The 24,607-nt window shown below is 37.5% G+C and overlaps 1 protein-coding gene across 1 annotated transcript; it reads left to right on the top strand.

Moving 5' to 3' along the window:
• Window positions 1-1,225: 1,225 nt before the first annotated feature.
• Window positions 1,226-24,009, top strand: DCLRE1A (DNA cross-link repair 1A). The gene is made up of 9 exons (XM_068961576.1): window positions 1,226-1,691; window positions 4,468-6,159; window positions 7,773-7,906; window positions 8,973-9,091; window positions 12,306-12,446; window positions 15,883-16,028; window positions 16,801-16,955; window positions 21,802-21,943; window positions 23,486-24,009. The coding sequence occupies exons 1-9, from the start codon at window positions 1,226-1,228 to the stop codon at window positions 23,644-23,646; spliced, it is 3,156 nt and encodes a 1,051-aa protein (XP_068817677.1). The 3' UTR covers window positions 23,647-24,009.
• Window positions 24,010-24,607: the final 598 nt, after the last annotated feature.

Below are 24,607 nucleotides of genomic sequence, written 5' to 3'. Positions count from 1 at the left end.
TCGACACAGCGTTGGTCACGGGAAGCTGTTCCCGCCACGACATGAAAGGTAAGGGAGCAGGCTTTTTTAAGTTGGGAGGGACTAGCCAATGGCTTGGCTTATACACCAACGCCGCGTTTTATTACCAGGCAGTGCAGTGAAAGTGCAGGAGCGAACACGGGGACCAGGCGGGCGAGGGGTGTCGGGGGTGGGGGGGAGCGGACGCAGCTGGAGCTCCTCGCAGCGGGGTGGGGGTGGTGAGGGTGCCAGGTGGGCGTCTGCCCTCAGAAGAGGGGTGGGGGCACCGGTGGCTTTTGCGGAGCGGGCTGTGTTGGCAGCTCCCTCACTCCCAGCCCTGGGAGTGGGGAGGGGAATGAGGGCCCCCTCCACTGGCCTTGCCGCCTCTAATGCCCAAACAGGAGGTCGAGCCGGTGGGTGTCATCAGGCAGGTGAACCTTGGTTTTTGAGGCTGGTGGGAAAGAAAGCTGATCACTCGCAGGCAGATCACCTCTGCGACCTGAAGTTAGGCGTGTGGGTGTCCTCGGTGCAGGTCCAACTTCACATACTTGAATTTTGTTTGTTCATTGTGCAGCCTTTGTTCACTGCCGCTGGAGGAAGATACTGGACTGACCCAGGAAACCGAAGTTGTTGAATGTCCTGGAGTCACGGATAAGGGCTGTTACTTTTCTTTTGCCAATCACACACATTTGATTATGGTATGACTAGAGTTACTAGCAAGCTGAAGTAGCCTTTAAGTGTTTGGAGCACCTGCTGAGTCAGTTGCCTAGGGACTGTGGTTGGATTTGTGATTTGGACAGTTGTCCAGCTGAAAAAGAATTGACAGGAGCTTTATAAGGATTTTATAAAGCTCCTTCTAAAATTAGTCTGTTAAACCTATGATTTCCATTAGGACTTGGTATTCAAAGTATTACTGATTCTTGTTTTTATGAATCAAGTCCTGGAAAAAGCCAAGAGACCTGAATGAAGTATACACAATGGAAAACTCAGATGCTACCCCTGTTAATTTTACTGTGCCATAAATGAAACAGCAAGTGTTCTTAGGTAAAAGGTTTGTGGTTTCCCAATATATTCAATACCAGAGCTTTAGAGTCCCATGAAGTTAGTAAGTTTTTTGTCCTTTTTTTTCCCCTCAGCAAAATAATTCCCTTTAATAATTTTGTAACAAGAAACAGACTGTCAACTTACTTAAGATTAGTGCTTTTTTAATGATCAGAATCATTTTGCCATGTTAGAAGATGCTTTTTTGGAAGAAGACATCTGGGAATACAAATCCAAAAGAAAACCAAAACGAGTACATCCAAATAATTGCTCTGAGAATATTCCAGATTTTGTTGAAAAAGCAACAGATGGACAACACCAGTCAAAACGAAACAGAAATAAAAAAAGGACTGTAGAAACTAAAAAGAAGGTCAAGACCCCAGAAACGTGCCTTAGAGAAACAGACAGTCAGACTTCTGTAGCTTCCAGTCAGAACTCCATTTGTGGAGATGGTATTCAACAGTGCCGAGACACAGAGGTCACTCCAGAAAAGCGCTGTAGGACTCACAAAAACAAACACATGTCTCCAAAGACACGACCGGTTTATGATGGGTACTGTCCCAACTGCCAGATGCCTTTTTCCTCCTTGCTAGGTCAAACACCTCGATGGCATGTTTTTGAGTGTTTGGATTCCACACCAGTCTCCGGAACAGGTAAGATTCCAAAAAAGATAGTGGGCTTGAAATAGTCAACAAGACCTGAATGAGGCCAGACTTATCAATCTGGAAGGAAGGAAGGAAACCAGATAAGTAGTAAACCGGAAGTGACATGAGATACTCTTAAGTAAGAATGACTCATCTTTGAAGGAAACAAGATAATGCATTGTGACCCTTCTTGTGAGGATAAAAAGATACTAGTCATTGGTATAGCTGTAGAGAGTGTTGCAAACCTGAAAACACTTTGAATGGGGAATTCCCTGGTGGTAAGTGGTTTGGGCTCCTTTCCTCCACTGCAGGTGGAATGGGTTCAATCCCTGGTTCAAGAACTAAGATCCTAGAAGCCACATGGCCAAAAAAGAAAGTTTGGATGCATTTTATTATTTCTTAAGAGTTCCAAAACATCTGTGATTTTTCATAAATGTTAATTGAGCACATATTAGGCTACTTTGACCTGCATAAGGTAGGTGGTGTTGACATCTAATGGGCTTCCCAGATGGCACAGAGGTAAAGAATCCACCTGCCGGTGCAGAAGCCATGGCTGGGTTGGAAAGATCTCCTGGAGAAGGAAATGGCAACCTACTCTGGTATTCTTGCCTGGGAAATCCCATGGACAGAGGAGTCTGGGGGGGCTACAGTCCCTAGGGTCGAAAAGAGTCAGACATGACTTAGCAACTGTGCTGTGCTTAGTCGCTCAGTCATGTCCAAACCTTTGCGACCCCAGACACTGCAGCCCTCCAGGCTCCACTGTCCATAGGGATTCTTCGGGCAAGAATACTGGAGTGGGTTGCCGTGCCCTTCCCGACTTAGTGACTAAATAACAGCAATTGATATCCAATAGAGGTGAAGTGAAGTTGCTCAGTCATGTCCAACTCTGCGGCCCCATGGATGTAGCCTGCCAGGCTCCTCTGTCCATGGCATTTCCCAGGCAAGAATACTGGAGTGGGTTGCCATTTCCTTGGCCAGAAGATCTTCCTGACCCAGGGATAGAACCCAGGTCTTCCTCATTGCAGGCAGACTCTTTACCATCTGAGCACTTAGTGTTCTTAAAAGTTGAACAATTTGCCCATTTTATCTTTTATGAAACAGACTTTTAGAGAAGCATGAATGTAGTCCACAGGAGTCTTGAAGTCAAGAATGCCATACATTCTTAATGTACAGAAAGAAGAACTAGGAAGGAGTGTTAGTTTATTAAGATTCTAGTAAAGAATTGTGCCAAATGAGAACTGAAGTAATATTACATTTTTGTTATCTTTTAAACTATATAGTAAATGTCATGTTTAATGTGTAGAAAATCCTACCTATAGTATATGGAGAATAAGTTGTTATTGATGATTTGTTGTGTATATTTTGAACTTATATACCATATATAAAGCTTTAAATCTCAAAGAATTGAAATTCAATAACATAAAAGTAATATTCAGTATGGCTTTCATGTTAACTATGATTCAAAAGACATTTTGTTATTAACCTCTAGCTGTCATTTTAAAGTACTGCAAAGATGCAAAATAACAACAACAACAAACAAACAAACAAAAACTGGCACTAGCCTTTCCTGTAAAAGTGAAAGCCTCAACAGATGCTAGTAATTTGGTTTTCAGTGGCTTGAAAATCAGAAATCGAAGTCCCATAATGATCCCCTCGGTGAAATGTCTTACAGATGAAGCCACCTCAAAGAGTTTTTCTCTTTGCTTTTCACTGATAAACTCCTTTGAACAGATCTCAGATGGATTGTTCTTGAGTTTTTAACATACACTTTTATGAGGTAGTTTTAAGCAATGAAGTCTTCCAATTTAATGTAATATCTTTTTTGGAGATGAAAGTGAAAGTCGCTAAGTCATGTCTGACTCTTTGCGGCCCCATGGACTATACAGTCCATGGAATTCTCCAGGCCAGAATACTGGAGTGGGTAGCCTTTCCTAACCCAGGGATGGAACCCAGGTCTCCCACATTGCAGGTGGATTCTTTACCAGCTGAGCCACAAGGCTGGCCCTTTGGAGGTGGAGGGAGTCATTTTTTGATAGGCCGGGAAAGTGACATACAAGGGGGAGGTTATGCCAAGACGGTTTCCATAATGTTTCTCAATCATAATAGTATGCCAGGGAAGTTTCCAGATTACTTAAGCCTTATTAACCAATTTATCAAATTAAATTGCAAATCTTACAATATACTCTAAAATGTTTAGTATATGGACAGCTCTGATTAAGATTGCTATTATTGTTTTTGTATACATTGTGAATATTAAATAATGGAACCTAATTTGGTACTGCAATTGTCATACATCTGTGTTGCCTGATAAGACACAAATTGGAGTAGAATTTTAGTCTGTGGAATTTTAAACTTATGATACAGACATACCAGCTTTCTCTATTCTTTTTTTTTTTTGCCTGAGCAATAGAGATGTAGTGAAACTGATGGGATCGATTTCTCGTGCAAACATGACATGCATTTTGGAGGAGCTCATCCTTCTGAAAGTGGGGAGAAAAAGGTGTTAGTCTTAACTTTTTTTCCAAGAAAAGAGTATTTGAAAGGAAACTTAAAAGAATATTTGACTTAGAAATAATAACTAGCACCTTGTAAAACCATACTTGATTACTAATAATTGTGTGTTGATTTTTTGTTGGTATAAAGATAGCTATTGTCCTAAGACTGCAAAGTAGGGCTGATTATTTACCTGTTAAACCACTTACCTGTTAATTTATAGTGCTAGTACTGTCAGAGCTTAGTCTGTGCTTTGATCCAGTAATACTTTTTTCTTTATTAAAATTTTCAGAGTGTCCTGATGGCCTTCAGTGTTCCTCAACAATTCCTTCTCATTACCGGAGATACACTCATCTTCTGCTAGCTCAAAGCAGGGCTGGTAATAGTCCTCTCAGGGATCCTTCCCATGGGTCAGGGCGGAGTTTCAGTGAGACTAATTCAGACTTTCTTTGTAGCCTTAAGGAAAGATGGTCTCCACATCAGAAACAAACAGAAAACTTAAAAAATGTTTCAACTGATCCCTTGTTAGTGACCCAGTATCTAAAAAGCTCTCAGTCTCCAACTGAAACCGATAAAAAGATTTCCTCTTCGACAAATAGCCAAACTTCCCAACAAGTCCCACAATTTACAGGACATGTTAACAGTGACAAACTGGTAGGAGTTGGTTTGCCTCTTGCTGAAGAATTAGACAGCCAAAACAACCCAGAACACAGAAGTTTGCCATTGCCAGAAAATGACTTTAGCAACTGTGATATCTCCTATTCTCCGCTTCAAAGTGATGAAGAAACTTACGATACAAATGATAAACTGGATGACTCACAACAGGAACGATTTTTCATGGAAAGCTCTAAAGATGGCAGTCTAGAAGAAGATGGCAGCAACTCCACCTTGTTTAAAAAACTATATGACCTCTTACTGGAGGACCAGGAGGCCTGCCCCAAAGTGGATAGCTTCTTAATGCAGGATAAATACAATGAAGAATTGTATGAATGCAACTCTCTTAATGATTCGTCTCAACTTACTTTCCAAAATAAGAGAATTGTTTCACATGGTCATCCAGCATATACTGATGATGATTTTATGTTGCTTCCACCTGCATTAGCAGAGAGGTTTACTTCTCCTAGTTACCAAGGCTCTAAAGCAAAACCTGATGAACCAGAATTTTGCTCATCTCAATCAAATAAAGAGAAACAGGTGATTGAAGAATCAGCTGTTTACAATCAAAATTCCCTTCCATTACTTAAGAGTAAAACGTCAAAACGTTTTGAAAACCAGGGAGGAGGATGTCATTCTTTCCACCCAACCCAAAGTAAAACTAGAGAATTATCAAATAAGAATTCCAATGCTAAGAACAATGCAAACTCAACATGTTTCTGCAGAAAGGCATTAGATGGTATGCTGGACAATAAAGTTCCAGTTTTAAATTCAGAAACATTTTCTAGTACACCTACTGTTGCTAAGCCTTCGAAAATGTTACCCTCTGGCCCTAAGTGTCATGCAACACAGCCTTCTACTAAGGTAATGAAGCAGATGGATATAGGTGTGTATTTTGGACTGCCACCCAAAAGAAAAGAGAAATCGCTGGAGGAAAGTTCATTAGAAGGGATGAACTTCAATACAGCTGTAAGTCCTAATGAAAAGAGGTCCCAGCAGCGCAAGAGGAAAGCAGAAAAATCTTTAAGTGATTTAGAATTAGAGGTAAAGAATTTAAGTGAAAGTCAGCCCTCTGTGGAGCTTTCTGATAGGGGGTCACAGCGTCAAAGAAAGAGACTTAAAAAGTCAGATTCATTGCAGGAAGGAGGACATCAGAAGAATCCAGGTCACCTTAAGAAGACAGTACCTGGAACAGTCAATTTAAGTAAAGACAAAGCCTTTGTAAAATCAGCTCATGGCAGAGTGCAGAGAGAGAACAGGAAAATCTCAGAGTCATCTAATGCAGGAGAATTAAGGAAAAGGACATGTCCATTCTATAAGAAAATACCTGGTAAGTCAAAGTATCAATGCTTAATATATCTACAAAGATGCAACTTCTTTAAACTTCATGTTCATTCCTCATGTTGTGTGCATGTGAAACAATTTTTTGTTTCCCTTATTTTTTATGTAACAGATTTTTTTTTTTTGCCTATTTACTCTTTTTTTGCTCCATTTAGTTCAGCAAACTTCTACTAAACATATTCTGTATACAAAATGGGGCTTCTCTGGTGGCTCAGACAGTAAAGAATCTGCCTTCAATGCGGGAGACCCAGGTTCCATCCCTGGATGGGGAAGATCCCCTGGAGAAGGGAATGGCAACCCACTCCAGTATTCTTGCCTGGAGAATTCCATGGACAGAGGAGCATGGCAGGCTACAGTCCATGGAGTAACAAAGAGTTGGACACAGCTGAGTGACTAACACCACCACTATATACAAGATACTGTACTAGTTATATAGATATTACAGATTTGACAAAAATTAGTATAGATCAGCTTAATACGGAGGAAGGAAAGGATTTCTGTAAGTAACCATAGTAACAGACAGCCTCTAAGAACTTAAGAAAAATGCAAAGTACTAAAAAGCTTCAAAGAAGGAAAATGTCATGGGATACCCAGGTCAGAATAAATGCTAAACATTTTTAAACCATATCATAACTTAGTTTTGTAATCTTTTCTTATTTTTTTAATTTCTTGTGCCTTCATAGAAGAGCTAATAGAAAAATGTGTAGTAAAATGAATTTTATTATTGAAGAAACCAGGCATCCTTCTGAAAAGAATATAAAACTGCCAAAATGCACTTGGTTTCAGGGAGATTATTTAATGTGCTTTTTTGATACTATAAATGTATAATTTGCTCAAAATATTTATGTAAAGAAAAGTATTTATGCACATTTTGATTAAATTTATATATTTAAAGTGAGCCCAGAAAAGTGAGCCCAGAACTAGTGGGCCATGTGTGGATAGGCCTCTGTAGAATTGTGGAGGTATGCTTATTTACCTGCATATTTTAGAACAGCTCAATCTTTTTTTTTTTTTTTTTCATAATTGCTGCTCTCTTGAGCCTTTTTAGGCTTTTTTTTTTTTCTCGTTTTCCTTTCTCCTCCCCACCTCCCACAGTGAAATTCAAACACTGTGGATATCTATTTACCTGTTGTTATTCTGTGACTCTTTGGAGGGCCAGTGAGATCATTTGGGTCATCAACCATCTTTCTCCTGCCAGAAGCAGGTCAATGTCACCCCTATTGAGATTTCATGTTTTAGAAGAAAGATAGCATTCTCCTTTTGCTGTTTCACAGAAGTAAAGGATTTTTAGGTGCCTAGTAAGTATCATGAAAATATTCAGCTAGCCAAATAACTGGTTTGTAGATTAGCACTTTTTTTTTTTTTTTGGCAAAGTTATTCTTTAAAAAGACTATACTGGGTATATTTAGTGTAAACTTACAAGACTCATTTTCATCCCTAGGATCATCCTTTGATGAATTTATGCGGTGTAGATTTTTAAATTAAATTGTAAAGTTAAGTTGGACATGAGATGTAAAGGTGTAAGAGGGTTTGCTATATAAGCAAATGGGTAACTTTTACTTCACTCTTGCTAAAGCAGCTGCTTTGGTGTTTTCGTTATAGGAACTGGCTTTACGGTTGATGCCTTCCAGTATGGATGGGTTGAAGGTTGCACTGCCTATTTTCTCACTCATTTCCATTCTGATCATTATGCTGGATTGTCTAAAAACTTCATGTTTCCCATTTATTGTAGTGAGGTAAGTTCTAGTATTCTAAATTCTGAATTTGTGGAATGCAGTGAATTTCTAAGCAGTCTGGTTAAAAAATAATTAAAATTGTAAGATCATTTTTCTGGAAAATATATGAAAAAGCAGATTCCACATTTTGGACTCTAAAATCAAATGAGTTATTGTCGATAGTTACAATAGATTTTTTAAAATATACTTTATTTTATGGAGACAACAGATAAGCTAGTTCATGATGTACTGAAACATGTTTCTTTCAGTAAATATTTACTGAATGCCTAAAAAGATACTCATGGCAAAATACCTAACTTCAGGGAGTTTACAGCCTACACATTCACCAGTACTCCAGTGGGCGCTCTATTTGTAGTAGAAAAGTAAATGGAATGCCTAGAAGTAGGAAGTCGGGGGCTGTACTGTGTCCTAGGCTAAGGTTAGAAAAAGCTTCATGGTGAAAGAGACACCTCGAACTAATTATTAAAAGGTGAGCATTTTAATGTGTACTGCTAAGGACTTTGGCTAGAATTTGATTTAATCCTCAAGTATTCTTGAATTATCCTCTTTTTATTAGTGAAGCAGCTGAGGCTTGGAGGCTTAAGTAGCATGCCCCAAGTCACAGAGCTAGTAATGACAGACACAAAATTTGAATACAAGTCTGTCTGATTCCAGATCCAGGCAAAAGAAAGAGAAGAGAGCTTTCCGGGTAGAGAAGAGTTTGTGTAAAGGAACAGACACCTGAGAAGTATAGCCATTCCAAGAAACTCAGCTGCGAAAAACAAACTAAGGAATAACAGTAGATAAACCCGCAGAAATGGGTAGGGACCAAATCATGAAGGATTCTGTGTGTCATGCTGAGGTAATAGCCTTTTTACAGGTGAGGGAGAAGTCAGAGATAGTGTTTAAGCAAAGCTGTGATGCAGTCATTTTAGAAAGTTCTTCCTGGCATTCTGGTAGGTTTACATGAATATATAAGTGAAAGAACAAGGAAATTATTAAGATGCTTGAGTTCTTAAGTAGATATGAAATAAAAGACTTATTTAGTGTTTTAATGTATTGGCAATAAGCACATCCTGTTTTGCAGATAACTGGCAATTTGTTGAAGAGCAAACTTCACGTACAAGAACAATATATCCATCCATTGCCAATAGACACTGAATGTATAGTGAATGGTATCAAGGTTATTTTGCTAGATGCCAATCAGTAAGTATTAAAGTTACTTTACTGACAACCTGTTTTTAAATATTCAAAAGGAAAACACATTGCATGGTTATTTAAGAACTTTTTATTGAAACTATTATGTTTGATATTTCTTAAAACAAGTAAAATGTGTTTCTTCTTTTGGAAAAACAAAATGTACCCAATACAGAAACAAAGATTAAATGTAGAGAGATTCTCTAAGTGTTCTCTAACCCTTTTTTAATACAGTTTAATTACTGTGCTTTACATATGAGACTCTCTTATTTTTTTTTAATCTTTTAACATATTGCTGCTGTTCTTTAAGAGATAACCTTTTGCCATTTTCTTTAATATCACTTATATAAATTAACAACTGGTACTCCATTCAGATTCTAGAGGACTTCTTTTTTTCCTTTAAGAAATCCTTTAGGTTTTTGATACTAAAGACTTGGAAGATTTTTTTCTTGAAAGAATTTTTTCTTTTTTGCCTCATTTTTTAAAATGTTAAGTACTGTCAGGATTCACAGTGCCAAAATACAACCGTCAGTCAGCTGCGCATCTTTACACTTTCCGTGGAATGTTATCCTTATGTACCTTAGCGATCATAGATACCTAGAGAATTAAAATTAAGACTAAACCAAGGTCTCCTAAATTCCAGGTCAGAGCTGTTTTTTTCAGATTGCCTGTGAGATTTTATCTGCTAACTTTGCTGCTGTTTATTTTTTTAATCACCAATTATAACAACTCCAGTTCTGATTGGTTTTGTTTTTTTTTTTGGTGAACTTTATTGAGGTGTAATTTACACAAATAAAATGGACCTATTTTAAGTCTTTGTTGAATTTTGACAAAATTACACACCCATGTAATTCCCACCACAATAAAAATGTGGAAAATATTCCCTACCACAGGAGTTTTCCTTGTGTTCCTTCCCAGTCAATCCCAAACCCCAACTTGGACTCAGAAAACCTTGTTTTCTGTGACTGTGGATTAGATTTGTCTTTGCTAGGGGTTCATCTGAATGAAATCATATGGTAACCCCTGTTTTGTATCTGGCTTCTGTCCCGGGTTGTATTTTTGAGATTCATCCATGCTGTTATGTGTTCCTTTTTGTTACTACGTAGTGTCTACTGATGACATAATACAATTATTTTATCCATTCAGTTCTTGATGGACAACTGATTTTTGTCCTTTGACTTTGCATCCTGAGACCTTGCTAAACCTGATCATTAGTTGTTGTAGGTTTTTTTGTATTAATAGATTCTTGAAAATTTTCCATATACATCTACAAATAAAGATGATTTCGTTTTACTTCTTTCTTTCCGTTTAGAGTGGTATTTTTTTCTCTTATTTATTGTACTGGATTAGACCTTCAGATAATGTCAAATCTAAGTGGTGAGACCAGACATGTTCCCATGTTCTTAATCTTAAGAAGGATGTATTCAGTCTTTCTCCATTAAGTATGATGTTAGCAATAGGTATTTCATAGATGCCTTGTATCAGTTTTGAGGAAAATCCCCTCTGCTGGAAGTTTGGGATGATGAAAGGGTGTTGAATTTTATCGGATGTTTCTTTGGCATCTATTGAAATTATAATATAATTTTTCTCCTCTATAATGTTAATGTGGTAAATGACAAAGATGGATTTAAACCAGGCTTATATTACTGAGATAAACCCCGCTTAGTCTTCATGTATTACCCTTTTTGAAAATTTATAGGTGGATTTGATATGCTATTTTGTTAAACAATTTTGTCTATTATACAATGTCTATTGGTCTACAGGGTTTTTTAAATAATACTTTTGTCTTACTTTGATATCAGAGTAATACTGACCTCATGAAGTATTCCCTTCTCTATTTTCTGAAATACGTCATATAGTAATTATTATTATTTCTTCCCTAAATCTTTCATATAATTCCCCAGTGAAGTCACTGAGGTGTGGATTTTGGGTTCAGGGAAAGGGAAGTTTGTAATTATTTCCTGCTGTTGCTAAGTCGCTTCAGTCGTGTCCGACTCTGTGCAGCCCCATAGACGGCAGCCCACCAGGCTCCGCCATCTCTGGGATTCTCCAGGCAAGAACACTGGAGTGGGCTGCCATTTCCTTCTCCAATGAGTGAAAGTGAAAAGTGAAAGTGAAGTCGCTCAGTCCTGTCTGTCTCTTTGCAACCCCATGGATTGCCTTGCCATTGCCTTCTCTAATTATTTCCTGTGTTTTCCTAGAATTTAAGAGTCTGACTCGTAGCAACCCCATGGGCTGCAGCCCACCAGGCTCCTCCGTCCATGGGATTTTCCAGGCAAGAATACTGGAGTGGGTTGCCATTCCCTTGTCCAGGGGATCTTTCTGACCCAGGGATCGAACCAGGGTCTTCTGCATTGCAGGCAGATTTTTTACCATCTGAGCCACCAGGGAAGCCCTAACCACACGTGGGACCTGTGACCAACCAGGGAAGCTCAGCTGAGCCTTAGTATCCAGGGATTTTATTGAAAGTCAGAGTGTATAATTCTGGAGAAGGCAATGGCACCCTACTCTAGTACTCTTGCCTGGAAAATCCCATGGACGGAGGAGCCTGGTGGGCTGCAGCCCATGGGGTCCTACAAGTCAGACTCGACTGGGTGACTTCACTTTCACTTTTCACTTTCATGCATTGGAGGAGGAAATGACAACCCACTCCAGTGTTCTTGCCTAGAGAATCAGATGGTGGAGCCTGGTGGGCTGCCGTCTATGGGGTCACACGGAGTCAGACACGACTGAAGTGATTTAGCAGCAGCAGCAACAGCAATGTATAATTCTAGCACCCCTATGACTGACCTCAGTACTCAGACTCCAGTTCCACTAAAGCAAAAAACAAGTATTCACCGCTGTTAGTAACTATCTGATCAAACTGGTAACATGTAGCCGATTGGGTGCAGCATCCAAAACACTCTTAGCCCGCAGAATGCTCCAAGGACTCAAAACTCATCTCCCAAGGACTAGTCCCAAAGACAGGCCTTTCTTGAGGATGTGTGGAATTTTACCAGTCTTGGCCTGCTGAATTAACCTTTTCCTGCACACCATTTTTTGTGTGTGTGACATAAATTCCCTTAAGTTAAAATGCTACGCTTCTCTGTAGTACAATGCTGTATCATTGTGGTCAGTTAATAAAGTGTGTTAACTTGTTGATATGGAAATGAATACTCTTTCTTTAGATGCTTTGTGTAAATAATCTGTGTAAATAATATTCCTTTGAAATGTTTGTGTTCAGCTGTCCAGGTGCTGTCATGATCCTTTTTTATCTTCCTAACGGCCATGTCATACTACACACGGGAGACTTCAGAGCAGACCCCAGCATGGAACGTTCTCTACTTGCTTGCCAGAAAGTCCACACACTTTACTTAGATACAACGTAAGAGAAGCTTTGTTTCTGTGCTTCTTTTTTCCACTGACAGCATTTCGCTGTATATTATGAATAATTTGAGCTTGTGCTTAGGTAATCAAAGCGATGACTTATTGTCAATTATCATTTTAAGTATTTATCAGAAAGATGGTTGATATACTTACTTAGGACAGATCTGGGATTACATGTCTTAATTGACTCCAGCTCAATTTTTTTTTTTTTTGTAATATCCCTTTGAAAATATGGTTTATATGAGAATCTTGTTGCTGAAAAAAGGAAGGAAAATTTGAAATTTGGGAGCAAACTTTAGGAAAACATCCTTTAAGGTTATCCTCTTAAAGTATCTGTGTAACAATTAAGTGTGATTATGAAGAAAAGAAAACAGAGAATGAGGTCTATGTCTGAATATTCAGAATTACATTGTTCCTTTCTCCAAAAGGTAATCTATAAGCAACAGTCTTGAATTCCCAAGTGCTATCAACATAATAGTATAAGCCATTGTTTTTTTGAGTGCATGCATGCTAAGTTGCTTCAGCTGTGTCTTTCTGTTTGCAACTCCATAGACAGTAGCCCACCAGGCTCCTCTGACTAACAGGATTCTCCAGGCAAGAATGCTGGAGTGGGTTGCCATTTCTTCCTCCAGGGAGATCTTCCCTACCCAGGATAGAACCCATGTCTCTTGTGTCTCTTGCCTTGGAGGGGGGTTATTGACTACTAGCGCCACCTGGGAAGCCCCATTGTCTTTTTCAGTTCAGTTCTGTCCCTCAGTTGTGTCTGACTCTTTGCGACCCCATTGACTGCAGCACACCAGACCTCCTTGTCCATCACCAACTCCTGGAGTTTATTCAAACTCATGTCCATTGAGTCAGTGATTCCATCCAACCATCTCATCCTCTGTTGTCCCCTTCTCCTCCCACCTTCAATCTTTCCCAGCATCAGGGTTTTTTCAAATGAGTCAGTTCTTCCTATCAGGTGGCCAAAGTATTGGAGTTTCAGCTTCAGCATCAGTCCTTCCAGTGAATATTCAGGACTGATTTCCTTTAGGGTGGACTGGTTGGATCTCCTTGCTGTCCAAGGGACTTTAAAGAGTCTTCTCCAACACCACAGTTCAAAAGCATCAATTCTTCTGTGCTCAGATTTCTTTATAGTCCGACTCTCATATCCGTACATGACCACTGGAAAAACTATAGCTTTGACTAGATGGACCTTCGTTGGCAAAGTAATATCTCTGCTTTTTAATATGCTGTCTAGGTTGATCATAACTTTTCTTCCAAGGAGTAAGCGTCTTTTAATTTCATGGCTGCAGTCACCATCTGCAGTGATTTTGGAGCCAAAAAAAATGAAGTCTCTCACTGTTTCCATCGTTTCCCCATCTATTGCCATGAAGTGATGGGACCAGGTGCCATGATCTTACTTTTCTGAATGTTGAGTTTTAAGCCAACTTTTTCACTCTCCTCTTTCACTTTCATCAAGAGGCTTTTTAGTTCTTCTTCACTTTCTGCCATAAGAGTGGTGTCATCTGCATATCTGAGGTTATTGATATTTCTCCTGGCAATCTTGATTCCAGCTTGTGCTTCTTCCAGCCCAGCATTTCTCATGATGTACTCTGCATATAAGTTAAATAAGCAGGATGACAATATACAGCCTGACGTACTCCTTTTCCTATTTGGAACCAGTCCATTTTTGCTAGCATGTGAAATGAGTGCAGTTGTGTGGTAGTTTGAGCATTCTTTGGTATTGCCTTTCTTTGGGATTAGAATGAAAACTGACCTTTTCCAGTCCTGTGGCCACTGCTGAGTTTTCCAAATTTGCTGGCATATTGAGTACAGCACTTTCACAGCATCATCTTTGGGGATTAAAATAGCTCAGCTGGAATTCCATCACCTCCACTAGCTTTGTTTGTAGTGATGGCCCACTTGACTTTGCATTCCAGGATGTCTGGCTCTAGGTGAGTGATCATACCATTGTGGTTATCTGGGTCATAAAGATCTTTTTTGTATAGTTCTTCTGTGTATTCTTGCCACCTCTTCTTACTATCTTCTGCTTCTGTTAGGTCCATACCATTTCTGTCCTTTATTGCACCCATCTTTGCATGAAATGTTCCCTTGGTATCTCTAATTTTCTTGAAGAGATCTCTAGTTTTCCCCCATTCTATTGTTTTCCTCTATTTCTTTGAATTGATTGCTGAGAAAGGCGTTCTTATCTCTCCTTGCTGTTCTTTGGAACTCTGCATTCAAATGGGTATACCTTTCCTTTTCTCCTTTGCTTTTCACTTCTCTTCTTTTCACAGCTATTTGTAAGGCCTCCTCAGACAGCCATTTTGCCTTTTTGCATTTCTTTTTCTTGGGAATGATCTTGATCCCTGTCTTCCTGTACAGTGTCATGAACCTCTGTACATAGTTCTTCAGGCACTCTGTCAGATCTAATCCCTTGTCTTTTTATTATTATTTAAATACCTCTCATCAGTTTTTCAGAAATGATGTTAACTATTTCAGTCTGTCTCAATAAGACCTGAGTTTGGATTGCATATTTTAGTAAGAGATGATCTTCCATATCCAGTTTTCTAACACTATAGCTTGCTTTTCCATTCTTCTATATGTACTTAAATACTAGGTGAATTAAGAAAATAATGTTTTAAAATAAACCTTTTTGTTGTTACTTTAGTCTACATACCATTCTGAATTTCTTTGTGGGTTTTTATAGGAGAGAGGACTGAGTTTTTTGTCTTCTCTTATAGCTGGCCAGCAAAGAGTATATTTCTTTGATGTTTATACTTTATGAGTTTTTAGTGGAAAAGTGCTGAACTTTCATGTCAAATATCTATAACTAGTAGTGTTCGGGTTAATACTAATAGTAGTATTTTTCATTGGCTGTTATTATATTGAGGTAGACACAACTAGATCTGCTATATTCCTATAATATTATATATATATTTCTGTATCTTCTAAGAGAGAATAACAACCATGTGAATATTAACTACTTGATTTAGTGATAATTCATCAAATTCATGTTCAGTTTCATTATTAAAAATATATGTTTTTGATAAAGCAGAATTCTTTAGTCCATAAAAATAATCCCTATCAATAGTATTTTCTTTGATAGGGGTTGGGGTTAAAAAAAGAAGATATTAAGGTTTACAATTCATAGCTAAAATAGCTAGTTAGAAATATTCTTGAAGGAAGAAAATGCAGTTTCTTTATTTGAGAGTGATAAAAGAAATATAATGAAAAAGGTATATTGAAAATGTGTAATTCCATCATAAATAATCAATAGCTGTTAACAAATATTTTAACCACAGGCACTGGTGAGGTGACTGCGGTGATGTTAATACACTATACTGCTCTTGAATGTAATTTTGATAAAGCTTCTTTTGTAAAATAACATCCGACTTAATGCTATGGCTTTCTTGTTGTTCTTTTAGTAAGACTGTATTTACATATTACAGATATTGCAGCCCCGAATACTCGTTTCCATCTCAGCAAGAGGTTATCCAGTTTGCCATCAACACTGCCTTTGAGACTGTAACTCTAAACCCACAGGCTCTTGTTGTCTGTGGCACTTACTCTATTGGAAAAGAGAAAATCTTCCTAGGTGGGTGATAGCTATAGCTAATTTACATTGCTGTATTACAAGGATCAGAAATTCTTTTTGCATAAAGCCCTTTCAGGCATCGTTCTTGTGCTTGATATTTATTTCCTGAAACAGTTCAGTATTACCTTTGAAGCTGAAGAAAAATTTGATAGAGTTTAATTCCTTTAAACTTTGAAAAACTTAATGGAAACATTTGATAAGTGTGTTTATGGTAGCCTTTATATCTACAAAGTGTTTATAGAGCAAAAGTCCATGCTACATTAATATTTTAGCAGACTGAGAGATGACTAGAGCATAGTTTCACTGCATTTTTTGATGATAACTATCAATTAATTATTTTAGAGAACAGGTTTAGTTTTTGTTCCTAAATGATTTCTGGAAATGCAACTGTAATTTTTCTAGATAGTATGGTACTACTTTGCAAAGTATTTTCCATTTCTTCTTAACTGTAGTCCCATAATGTCAAATACTAAGATGTAAAATGATAAAGTCAGGGTTTTAACACCTGCAAACTTATTTTTCCCCCTCCCTCAACCCCTTTCCATCCATCTTTTGCAATTTTGAAAGACTAGTTCTTTAAAAATAAGTTATTGGATTTCTCACAATTTATTCCTTATGGTTAACCAAGAAAATCATTCAGCTTTTTTGAGACTATTGCAAAAGTGTGAAAGTTTTGAATTTCTATTTGGTAAATTCTGATTTTAAAGTTGATTAAGTTGTTGTTTAATCTTTTCCTGAACTATAACTTACTATTTTTGAACTTTTCCTGTAGCCATTGCCGATGTTCTGGGTTCAAAAGTAGGCATGTCCAAAGAAAAATATAACACATTACAGTGCTTCAATATGCCAGAAGTCAGTTCCCTCATCACTACAGACATGTGCAAGTCACTGGTTCACCTTCTCCCAATGATGCAAATTAATTTTAAGGTAAGCATTCAAGAGATACGTCTTTAGGATGAACTAGAAAAGGCAATCTGATGATTGTAAACTAGAATGCCATTTTACTTGCATTTAAGGTAGAGGAATTCATTTACAATGGAGTCAAAGCAAAGTTTGCCCTAGAAAATCTTTCAAGTGGAATTTGAAATGTTTTTAAGTTTTTCTGATGCAGCTGTATAGAGTGATTCATACGCTCACCAGGAGTTTAGGAGCTAGGGAAGGAAGAAACAAAAATAGAAAAAAGTATGCATCTCTCTGGTCATTCAGACCTTCTGTTTGTAAGATTATTTTCCATTTCTTCCTGGATGAGTGGGGAAATGAATGAAGAATTCTAAGGCATTCTTACTTTTCTTCAGGTCTATTCTGTATAATATTAAGCCACTATACCATTGATATATGTTGAAAATATATATGTGAGGATTAAATGAAATAGTATAAGTATATTTTAAAAGAAAGTTCTAGTGTTAGTTCTGAGGTATAAATTAAGATACGTATGATGTGACCTCCCTGTAATTTATGGGGGTTTGTTTGTCAGATTTATTCAGATACTAAGATTCATTCCTTTTTACTAACATTTTGACACCTTGCAAAGGAATACATCAAACCTGTGTATTAAAAGCAATAAAGAACATGATGTACACCAAAAAATATATTTTTAATTTTGTTATAGTATTTATGAAACAATGTTATGAAGCCTTTTGAAATAGCTTAGTATGTACTGATTACTATATCTGTCATAAATAAGAACACTGATATAGTATACTTTAGTATTAGTATTTTAGTTCTATCCCTTGAATAAGAAAATTTTCCTCTTTTCCTGAGATTATGATAAATCCTTTTGGCACCTATTTCCGTGAGTGTATAATTCATAAAAATGTCAAGGATAATCAAGTCATAGTGTTGTCCGTTAGTATTTAAGCCAGCTTTGCAAACATATGTTAAATTTGAGAGGCATCCAGTTTGCATGGAGGCTAATGAGAATGTTGCTTAATCAGAAAATGAACACTGATATCCTGAGGAGGGTATAACATATGTTTATGATTTTTATCTTACCGTCTTATTTCTTGCTTAGTTTGTTTCATTTGAACAAATGATCCATTTAAGGGGACAAAACGGGTAGGGGAGTCAGAATATTATGGAAGTGAAGGGGCTAGAGTTTTCAGGGAAGAATGTTTATGAGTACCTTGTGCTGTGGAGAGGCCATGTAAGGAAGGGTGACGTTCACAAGGACTATTTCAGTGAAGTAATGTTGGAGGAAGCCAGAGGCAGCAGAGGGCTAAGGAATGAATGAGAAGGTATACAGATAGCCAGTAAGCACATGAAAAAAAAAGGATCAGCACTGTTAGCCATCAGGGAGCTGTAAATCAAAACCACAATGAGATACCACTTTCCACTCACAGGGATAGCTGTAGTAAGAAAGATAGTGCCAATTGCTGATGAGGATATGGAGAAACTGGACCTTCGTGTATTGCTAATAAGACTGTTAAGTGGTGCAGCTGCTTTAGAAAACAGTTTGTTAATGTCTTTAAAAGTTAAACATGGAGTGAGTATATGATCAGTAATTCCATTCCTAGGTATATGCCTAGAATTAAAACATAATGTCCACACAAAAACTTCTATACAGGTGTTCATGGCAGCTTAGTTCATAGTAGCCATAAAGCTGGAAACAGCTCCAGTGTCCATTAAATGATGAATGGATAAAAAAAACTGTTATGTACATAAAACAGAAATATTCAGCTGTAAAAAGAAATAAATTACTGTTTCATTATTGTATGAATAAGCCTTAAGAACATGCCAAGTGAAAGAGACACAAAAGGCTACATATTTTGTGATTTCATTTATATGTAATGTCCAGAATAGGTAAATCTGGAGAGAGTAAGTAGGTTAGTGGTTTCCAGGGCTTGAGGGAGAGGAAATAGGGAGCAACTGCTAATGAGAACAGTGTTTTCTTTGTGGGGGTGGGTGGAGGTATTGATGAAAATGTTCTAGAATTAGACAGCAGTAATAGTCACACAACTTTGTGACTACACCAACAACCACTGAACTATATGCTTAAAAAAAAAACTGTCAGTTACCTGCTTTGAAGAAAAAAAAAAGAATATCTGAAATCTTTGTCTTATTTTCATTATTTGTTCTATGTTTTTGGTATTTTTCTGTAGCCTTTCCCCTTCTTCCATTAAAGTGACCAGATATTAATGACATTCTTCTTACAATTTCATATCTTCAAAATGCAGGTGGAGCAGAAGCAGATGGTTACCGTAAGGCTGCATTTTAGTTAGTACATAAAACCAATTTTTTAAACTAGGCAAAATAGTTTTATTGCATCAGAGATAGTGACTTTTTTTGTGAAAATGTTAACATGATAACAATTGTCAGGGTTTCTGAGGCAGGCTTGAAAGGCTTAGAAAGAACTCTTTACAGAAGACTGTAAATCAGGGATTCCCCGACCTTTTTGACACCAGAGACTGGTTTCGTGGAAGACAGTTTTTCCATAGATCGGGAGGTGGGAGGGGAATGGTTCAGGGATGGTTCAAGTGCATTACATTTCTCGTCCACTTTCTCTCTATTATTATTATATCAGCTCTACCTCAGATCATCAAACAGTAGATCCCAGAGGTTGGAGACCTCTGCTATAAATAGGAGCACTCATGCTACCTAGTTCAACATTCCAGGTTCATATATGTAAGAACTTAATTGACTACCACCCCTGATTTTAACCTGTTGATGGGATGTGGTAAACATTAGTTGTAGATAATTAATTTACATACCGAAAAATAACTTCAGTAGCATCTACTGAAGGCATTTTTATCACAAACTAGTTTCCAGTAAACAGAGAAACAAGTCATAGATCAGGGACTTTCTGTTAACTAAATCATAACAAAAGTCCTCATGATAGCAGTCCTCCAGTGGTGGTTAATGAATGCCTGGTGGTGGTTGCAGTCTTTCTTGTGTGCTTGGCTTAGATGATGATGTCCTATGTTTTTGTTTGTGGCACAAGTTAATGATGTTTTTGTGGTAACTCTAATTTGTCTCATGAAAAGCAGAAATTACTTCCGATTCAGTTCTCCTGAGTGTTTTTACAGAGACACATATAAGAATGGAAAAATTTGATGACCTATTTTTGAAAGTTGGGCTCTTAGTTTATGATATTACATGTATAATTGTTCTAAACCTGGCTCCTGTCATTTTCTTTTCTTTGTGAGAACAGGAAAAGAAGAGGATTCGTAATTAAGCAAACAGTATTATATTAGCTAGATCCTAGACTAAGCAAGACAAAAACCTGAACATTTGCAGAGCCAGGGATATGATAATGAAAACTTATATATCTGTAACTGAAACTTTTTTTTTGGAGGAGGGATAGTAGTTGGTAAGATATATGACCGTTTAATAGTAGGTGTACAAATTAGCAAAAGGTCATTATTTGATATAAAAGAGAAATCAAAGGATTATTATTAATTCACCAGTGAAATATTAATGTCTGATAAACACAATAAAATCATCAGCCTCTAGATAATAAGAAGAAAAAAAATTTTTAATGAAACACAGTGATGTGTTTGTCTTCTACCAAATAGGCATACTTTTTAAAAAGGTAGTATTCCTATGCTGAGATTCAGAGAAAGTGGCACTCTTCATCCACTTATAAGGGAAATTAGGGGCAAGTCCTTAGCTATTCCATTTCTAGGAGTTTATAAAAAAATAACTCCTTTCTGAAGAGATCAATCTAAGATTCTTAGGTGCTGATGGTGTAATAGATGATGAGAGTTTTAAAAAGAAAGAACACATTGTTTCCATTAAAAAAAAGAAAAGGATTCAGAAAGTGGTGTTTATAGAAGTCTTCCTCTTATGCTGTAGGCTTCCAGAAGGTGAAGGCTCTGTCTCATTGACCACTCGAACATCAGCCCCTGGAACAGATACTGAATGAATGAATGAGTAGGTAGATGAGTGGATTTGTCTTTATGATTTCTTCAGAACTTCCTGCCAGCATCTTTTTAAAATTCAGTAATTTATATGTATGGTTAAAGAAGAAAAAGGAGATTTCTGGAAATCCAAGATGACACTATATACTATTTAGGTTTTTTATTGTTTTAAATAAAACTAGGATGTTATTATAAATTTACACTAAGCCTTATGACACTCTGGGTTTAGTCTTTAACCAAAAAGTATTAGATTTTTTTTTTTTAATATCCCTTATGCCATTTTGCCTTTATCTGGGTTTTTCTTATCTTTCGAAGGTTGAACCTTGGTCATTGATTTTCTAAGAATCTTACCCAATGTCCTCACTAGTGACAACCTTCGTTTGGAAAGTTCTATTCTACTCAAAATGTATTAGCGTTTTATTTCTAATTAAAGCAGCCTGAGAAGTTTTGCAGTTATTCTGGTTCATGTATAAAGGGTGAAAAGGAGTGAACATTTGAAAAGAGCCACTGTGCATCTTAAAATGTATGTCTGTGCTGAGTGTGATGCTGTTATAAAGTTATTTCCATCTTTATATCCACCCGTCAGTCCTCTGTTGGTATAAATGCATGGAGAGTATGGACTCACATTTATCAGTGTTAGTATCATACCTCTAATAAGGGTTGCAGAAAGTCAGACACGACTGAGCTACTGACACACACACACACACACACACACACACAACTTAAGCAAAGGGGAAAATTTTTGTTTTTCAGTTATTTTGTTTTCTGGTGGGGAGCACAGCACTAGGTTTTCCAATGCTCACCAACTGAAAACTCCCCCAAACTGTGCCGATGCAACATTTTAGTCATTCTATGTTATTCCACATTACCCATCTTCACCAACCATTAAATAAATATCTCTTTTTTTTTTCAAACAGGGTTTACAAAATCACTTGAAGAAATGTGGTGGGAAATACAATCAGATTTTGGCTTTTCGACCTACAGGTTGGACGCATTCTAACAAGTTAACCTGTCTAGCAGATATTATTCCCCAGACCAAAGGAAACATTTCAATATATGGTATATTCATTTTGCTTTTACTCTTAATATTTGTAATTAGTTTACATTTTTTTTTTAAAGCAGTAAAATTAAGATCCAACAAAAAAGAGGCACCAAAGGATCTTTAAGAATTTAACAGGTGAAAATTGCTCCTCACTTTCTAAACCTGGCTTCCCTGGTGGCTCAGAGGTTAAAGCGTCTGCCTGGAATGCGGGAGACCTGGGTTTGATCCCTGGGTCGGGAAGATCCCCTGGAGAAGGAAATGGCAACCCACTCCAGTGTTCTTGCCTGGAGAATCCCATGGACGGAGGAGCTTGGTGGGCTACAGTCCACGGGTCACAAAGAGTCGGATACGACTGAGCGACTTCACTTTCACTTTCAAACTCATATAAAGCAGTACAGCTAGTAGACAGTGACTAATACAGAGGAACGCATGTGTGTTATCAGTGACGTGTCGGGGAGATTGTAGAACTTCCTGGCCAACCCAATATACTACTCGAAAGGAGAGACGGGTGGTACCACTGTGTTTTAAATGATGCTGTGGCACTGAGAATAGGAAGACAGTGCCAGATGTGGTGGCAGCAAGAGTTACAAACTTGACTTTAATTTTTTTCATCTTTGGAGTACGTTAACCATTTCTGTCCTTAGAAACTGGCTTATGAATAATGGCCAATGAATAACTGGCTTATGAATAACTGGCTTTTTGGACCCTAGTTTACTCTAACCAGGACCCTTTCTCTGTGGTATTTGATCTTCAGTAAAGAAGATAATAAGATTTTGAATACTTAATCTTTTTTTTTTTTTTTCCTTTTTATGTGTACAAAGCTTGGGGATGGAATTTGCTTACTTGCTCTGGAAATCAAGAATCTTTTGCTTGTTACCCTTCAGGTTTTACTCATATTTCATCTAGAATTTTCGTGAAATCAGTAGCTGGGCAAAGTGCTTAAGGGAAGAATTGTTTAAAAAGAAAAAATCTGTTTACAAATAAGAATCTATAGAAATGCACATTATTAAGTATCTACATAGAAAAGTAGAAAAGACCTAGGGATTGAACCCAGGTCTCCTGCATTGGCAGGCGGAATCTTTACCATCTGAGCCACCAGGGAAGCCCATGTAGAAAAGTAATAGCATTTTTTAATGTTCAAAAGTGTTTATATAATTTTAATCTTTATTATTTGTAAAAGACGGTTTCCCTGGTGGCTCAGTGGTAAAGAATCCGCCTGCCAAGGCAGGAGACATGGGTTCGATGCCAAACCTGGGAAGATACCCTGGAGCAGGGCATGGCAACCCACTGCAGTATTCTTGCCTGGAGAATCCCATGAATAGAGGATCCTGGCATGCTACAGTCCACGGGGTCGCACAGAGTCTAGCACGACTTAACGACTGAACAAAGGAAAAACAGTTTGTAAAAAATACTAGCAAATTTTGTTATCAGAAAAAAAAAAGCACCAAGGAGTTTTTGGCAAAAATACTTGGATTGCTTTCTTTTTCTTTTATTTTATTTTGGGTGTGTGCAGTTTTCTTTAGTAGTTCGTTTACTGAGCACTATCTTTTGTGTTGCAGGGATTCCTTACAGTGAACACAGCAGCTACCTAGAGATGAAACGTTTTGTTCAGTGGCTGAAGCCGCAGAAAATCATACCTACCGTGAATGTGGGCACCTTGAGATCTAGACGCACAATGGAAAAATATTTTCAAGAGTGGAAACTGGAAGCTGGATATTGACATTACCCCAAAGGGCTCAGAAATAGTTAAATAACTTAGACCTCGCTTGTTAGTAGTTAAATCTTCAGTGATAATGAGGTACACTGTGTGAAAAACCTCATGAAGGTCACTCATTCTGCTTAAGTTCTCATTTACATTTGAGTAATATGTTCATAGTGCTGACTGTGGAGAGCATCTTAGCATGTCCATGATAATTGAGACTGGTCAGCCTAGTACCTTTGTTTTTTGCCCCTTCTTTCTGGGGCTATTGTATTCTGCATCCAACAGAAGGAGGGGAAACACAGGCAGATTCAGGAACCAAAGAATTCAAGATAATGAACTATATTGAAAGCATTATATATAAGTAATTACACATCTTTAAAATTATTTAATATGGGGCATATTTTTATGATAAGTTTATATGATATGCATACTTAAATAAATTAATCTTAAATATGCTATAGTGTCATTTGTTTTTTAGGATTTATAATTGATGTTTATGTAATTTTATAAAATTTCAGTGATAGTAATTGAACATTTGACTCTGAAGATGACTCAGAGAGCCTAGATAATTACCCAGTAAAGGATGGAGAAAAGCTTGCATGAATAATGTTTATCTGGATGGTTTGCTCAAGACATCAGAGAACTAAAAGTTTAGACTGCAGTTTTTTAAGTGAGATTATGTAATTTATTTATGAATCTTGATCACCCCAACAGAGATGAAGTAGCTGATCCAAAATGAAAATTTGGGGTAATGCATGTTTTAAATGTTTTAATGGAGTTTAAATAAGAAAATATATTTTTGAATTGGGCTTCCCTGGTAGCTCAGCAGTAAAGAATCCACCTGCCAATGCAGGAAACGTGGGTTCAATCCCTGGGTGGGGAAATCCTCTGAAAGAGGAAATGGCAACCCACTTCAGTATTCTTGCCTGGGAAATCCCATGGATAGAGGAGCCTGGCATGCTACAGTCCATGGGGTCAT

Source organism: Capricornis sumatraensis, chromosome 23, assembly GCF_032405125.1.
Source record: "Capricornis sumatraensis isolate serow.1 chromosome 23, serow.2, whole genome shotgun sequence".
NCBI lineage: Eukaryota > Metazoa > Chordata > Mammalia > Artiodactyla > Bovidae > Capricornis > Capricornis sumatraensis.
The sequence above is the reverse complement of the archived record's forward strand: the minus strand, read 5'-3'. Positions and strand labels throughout refer to the sequence as shown.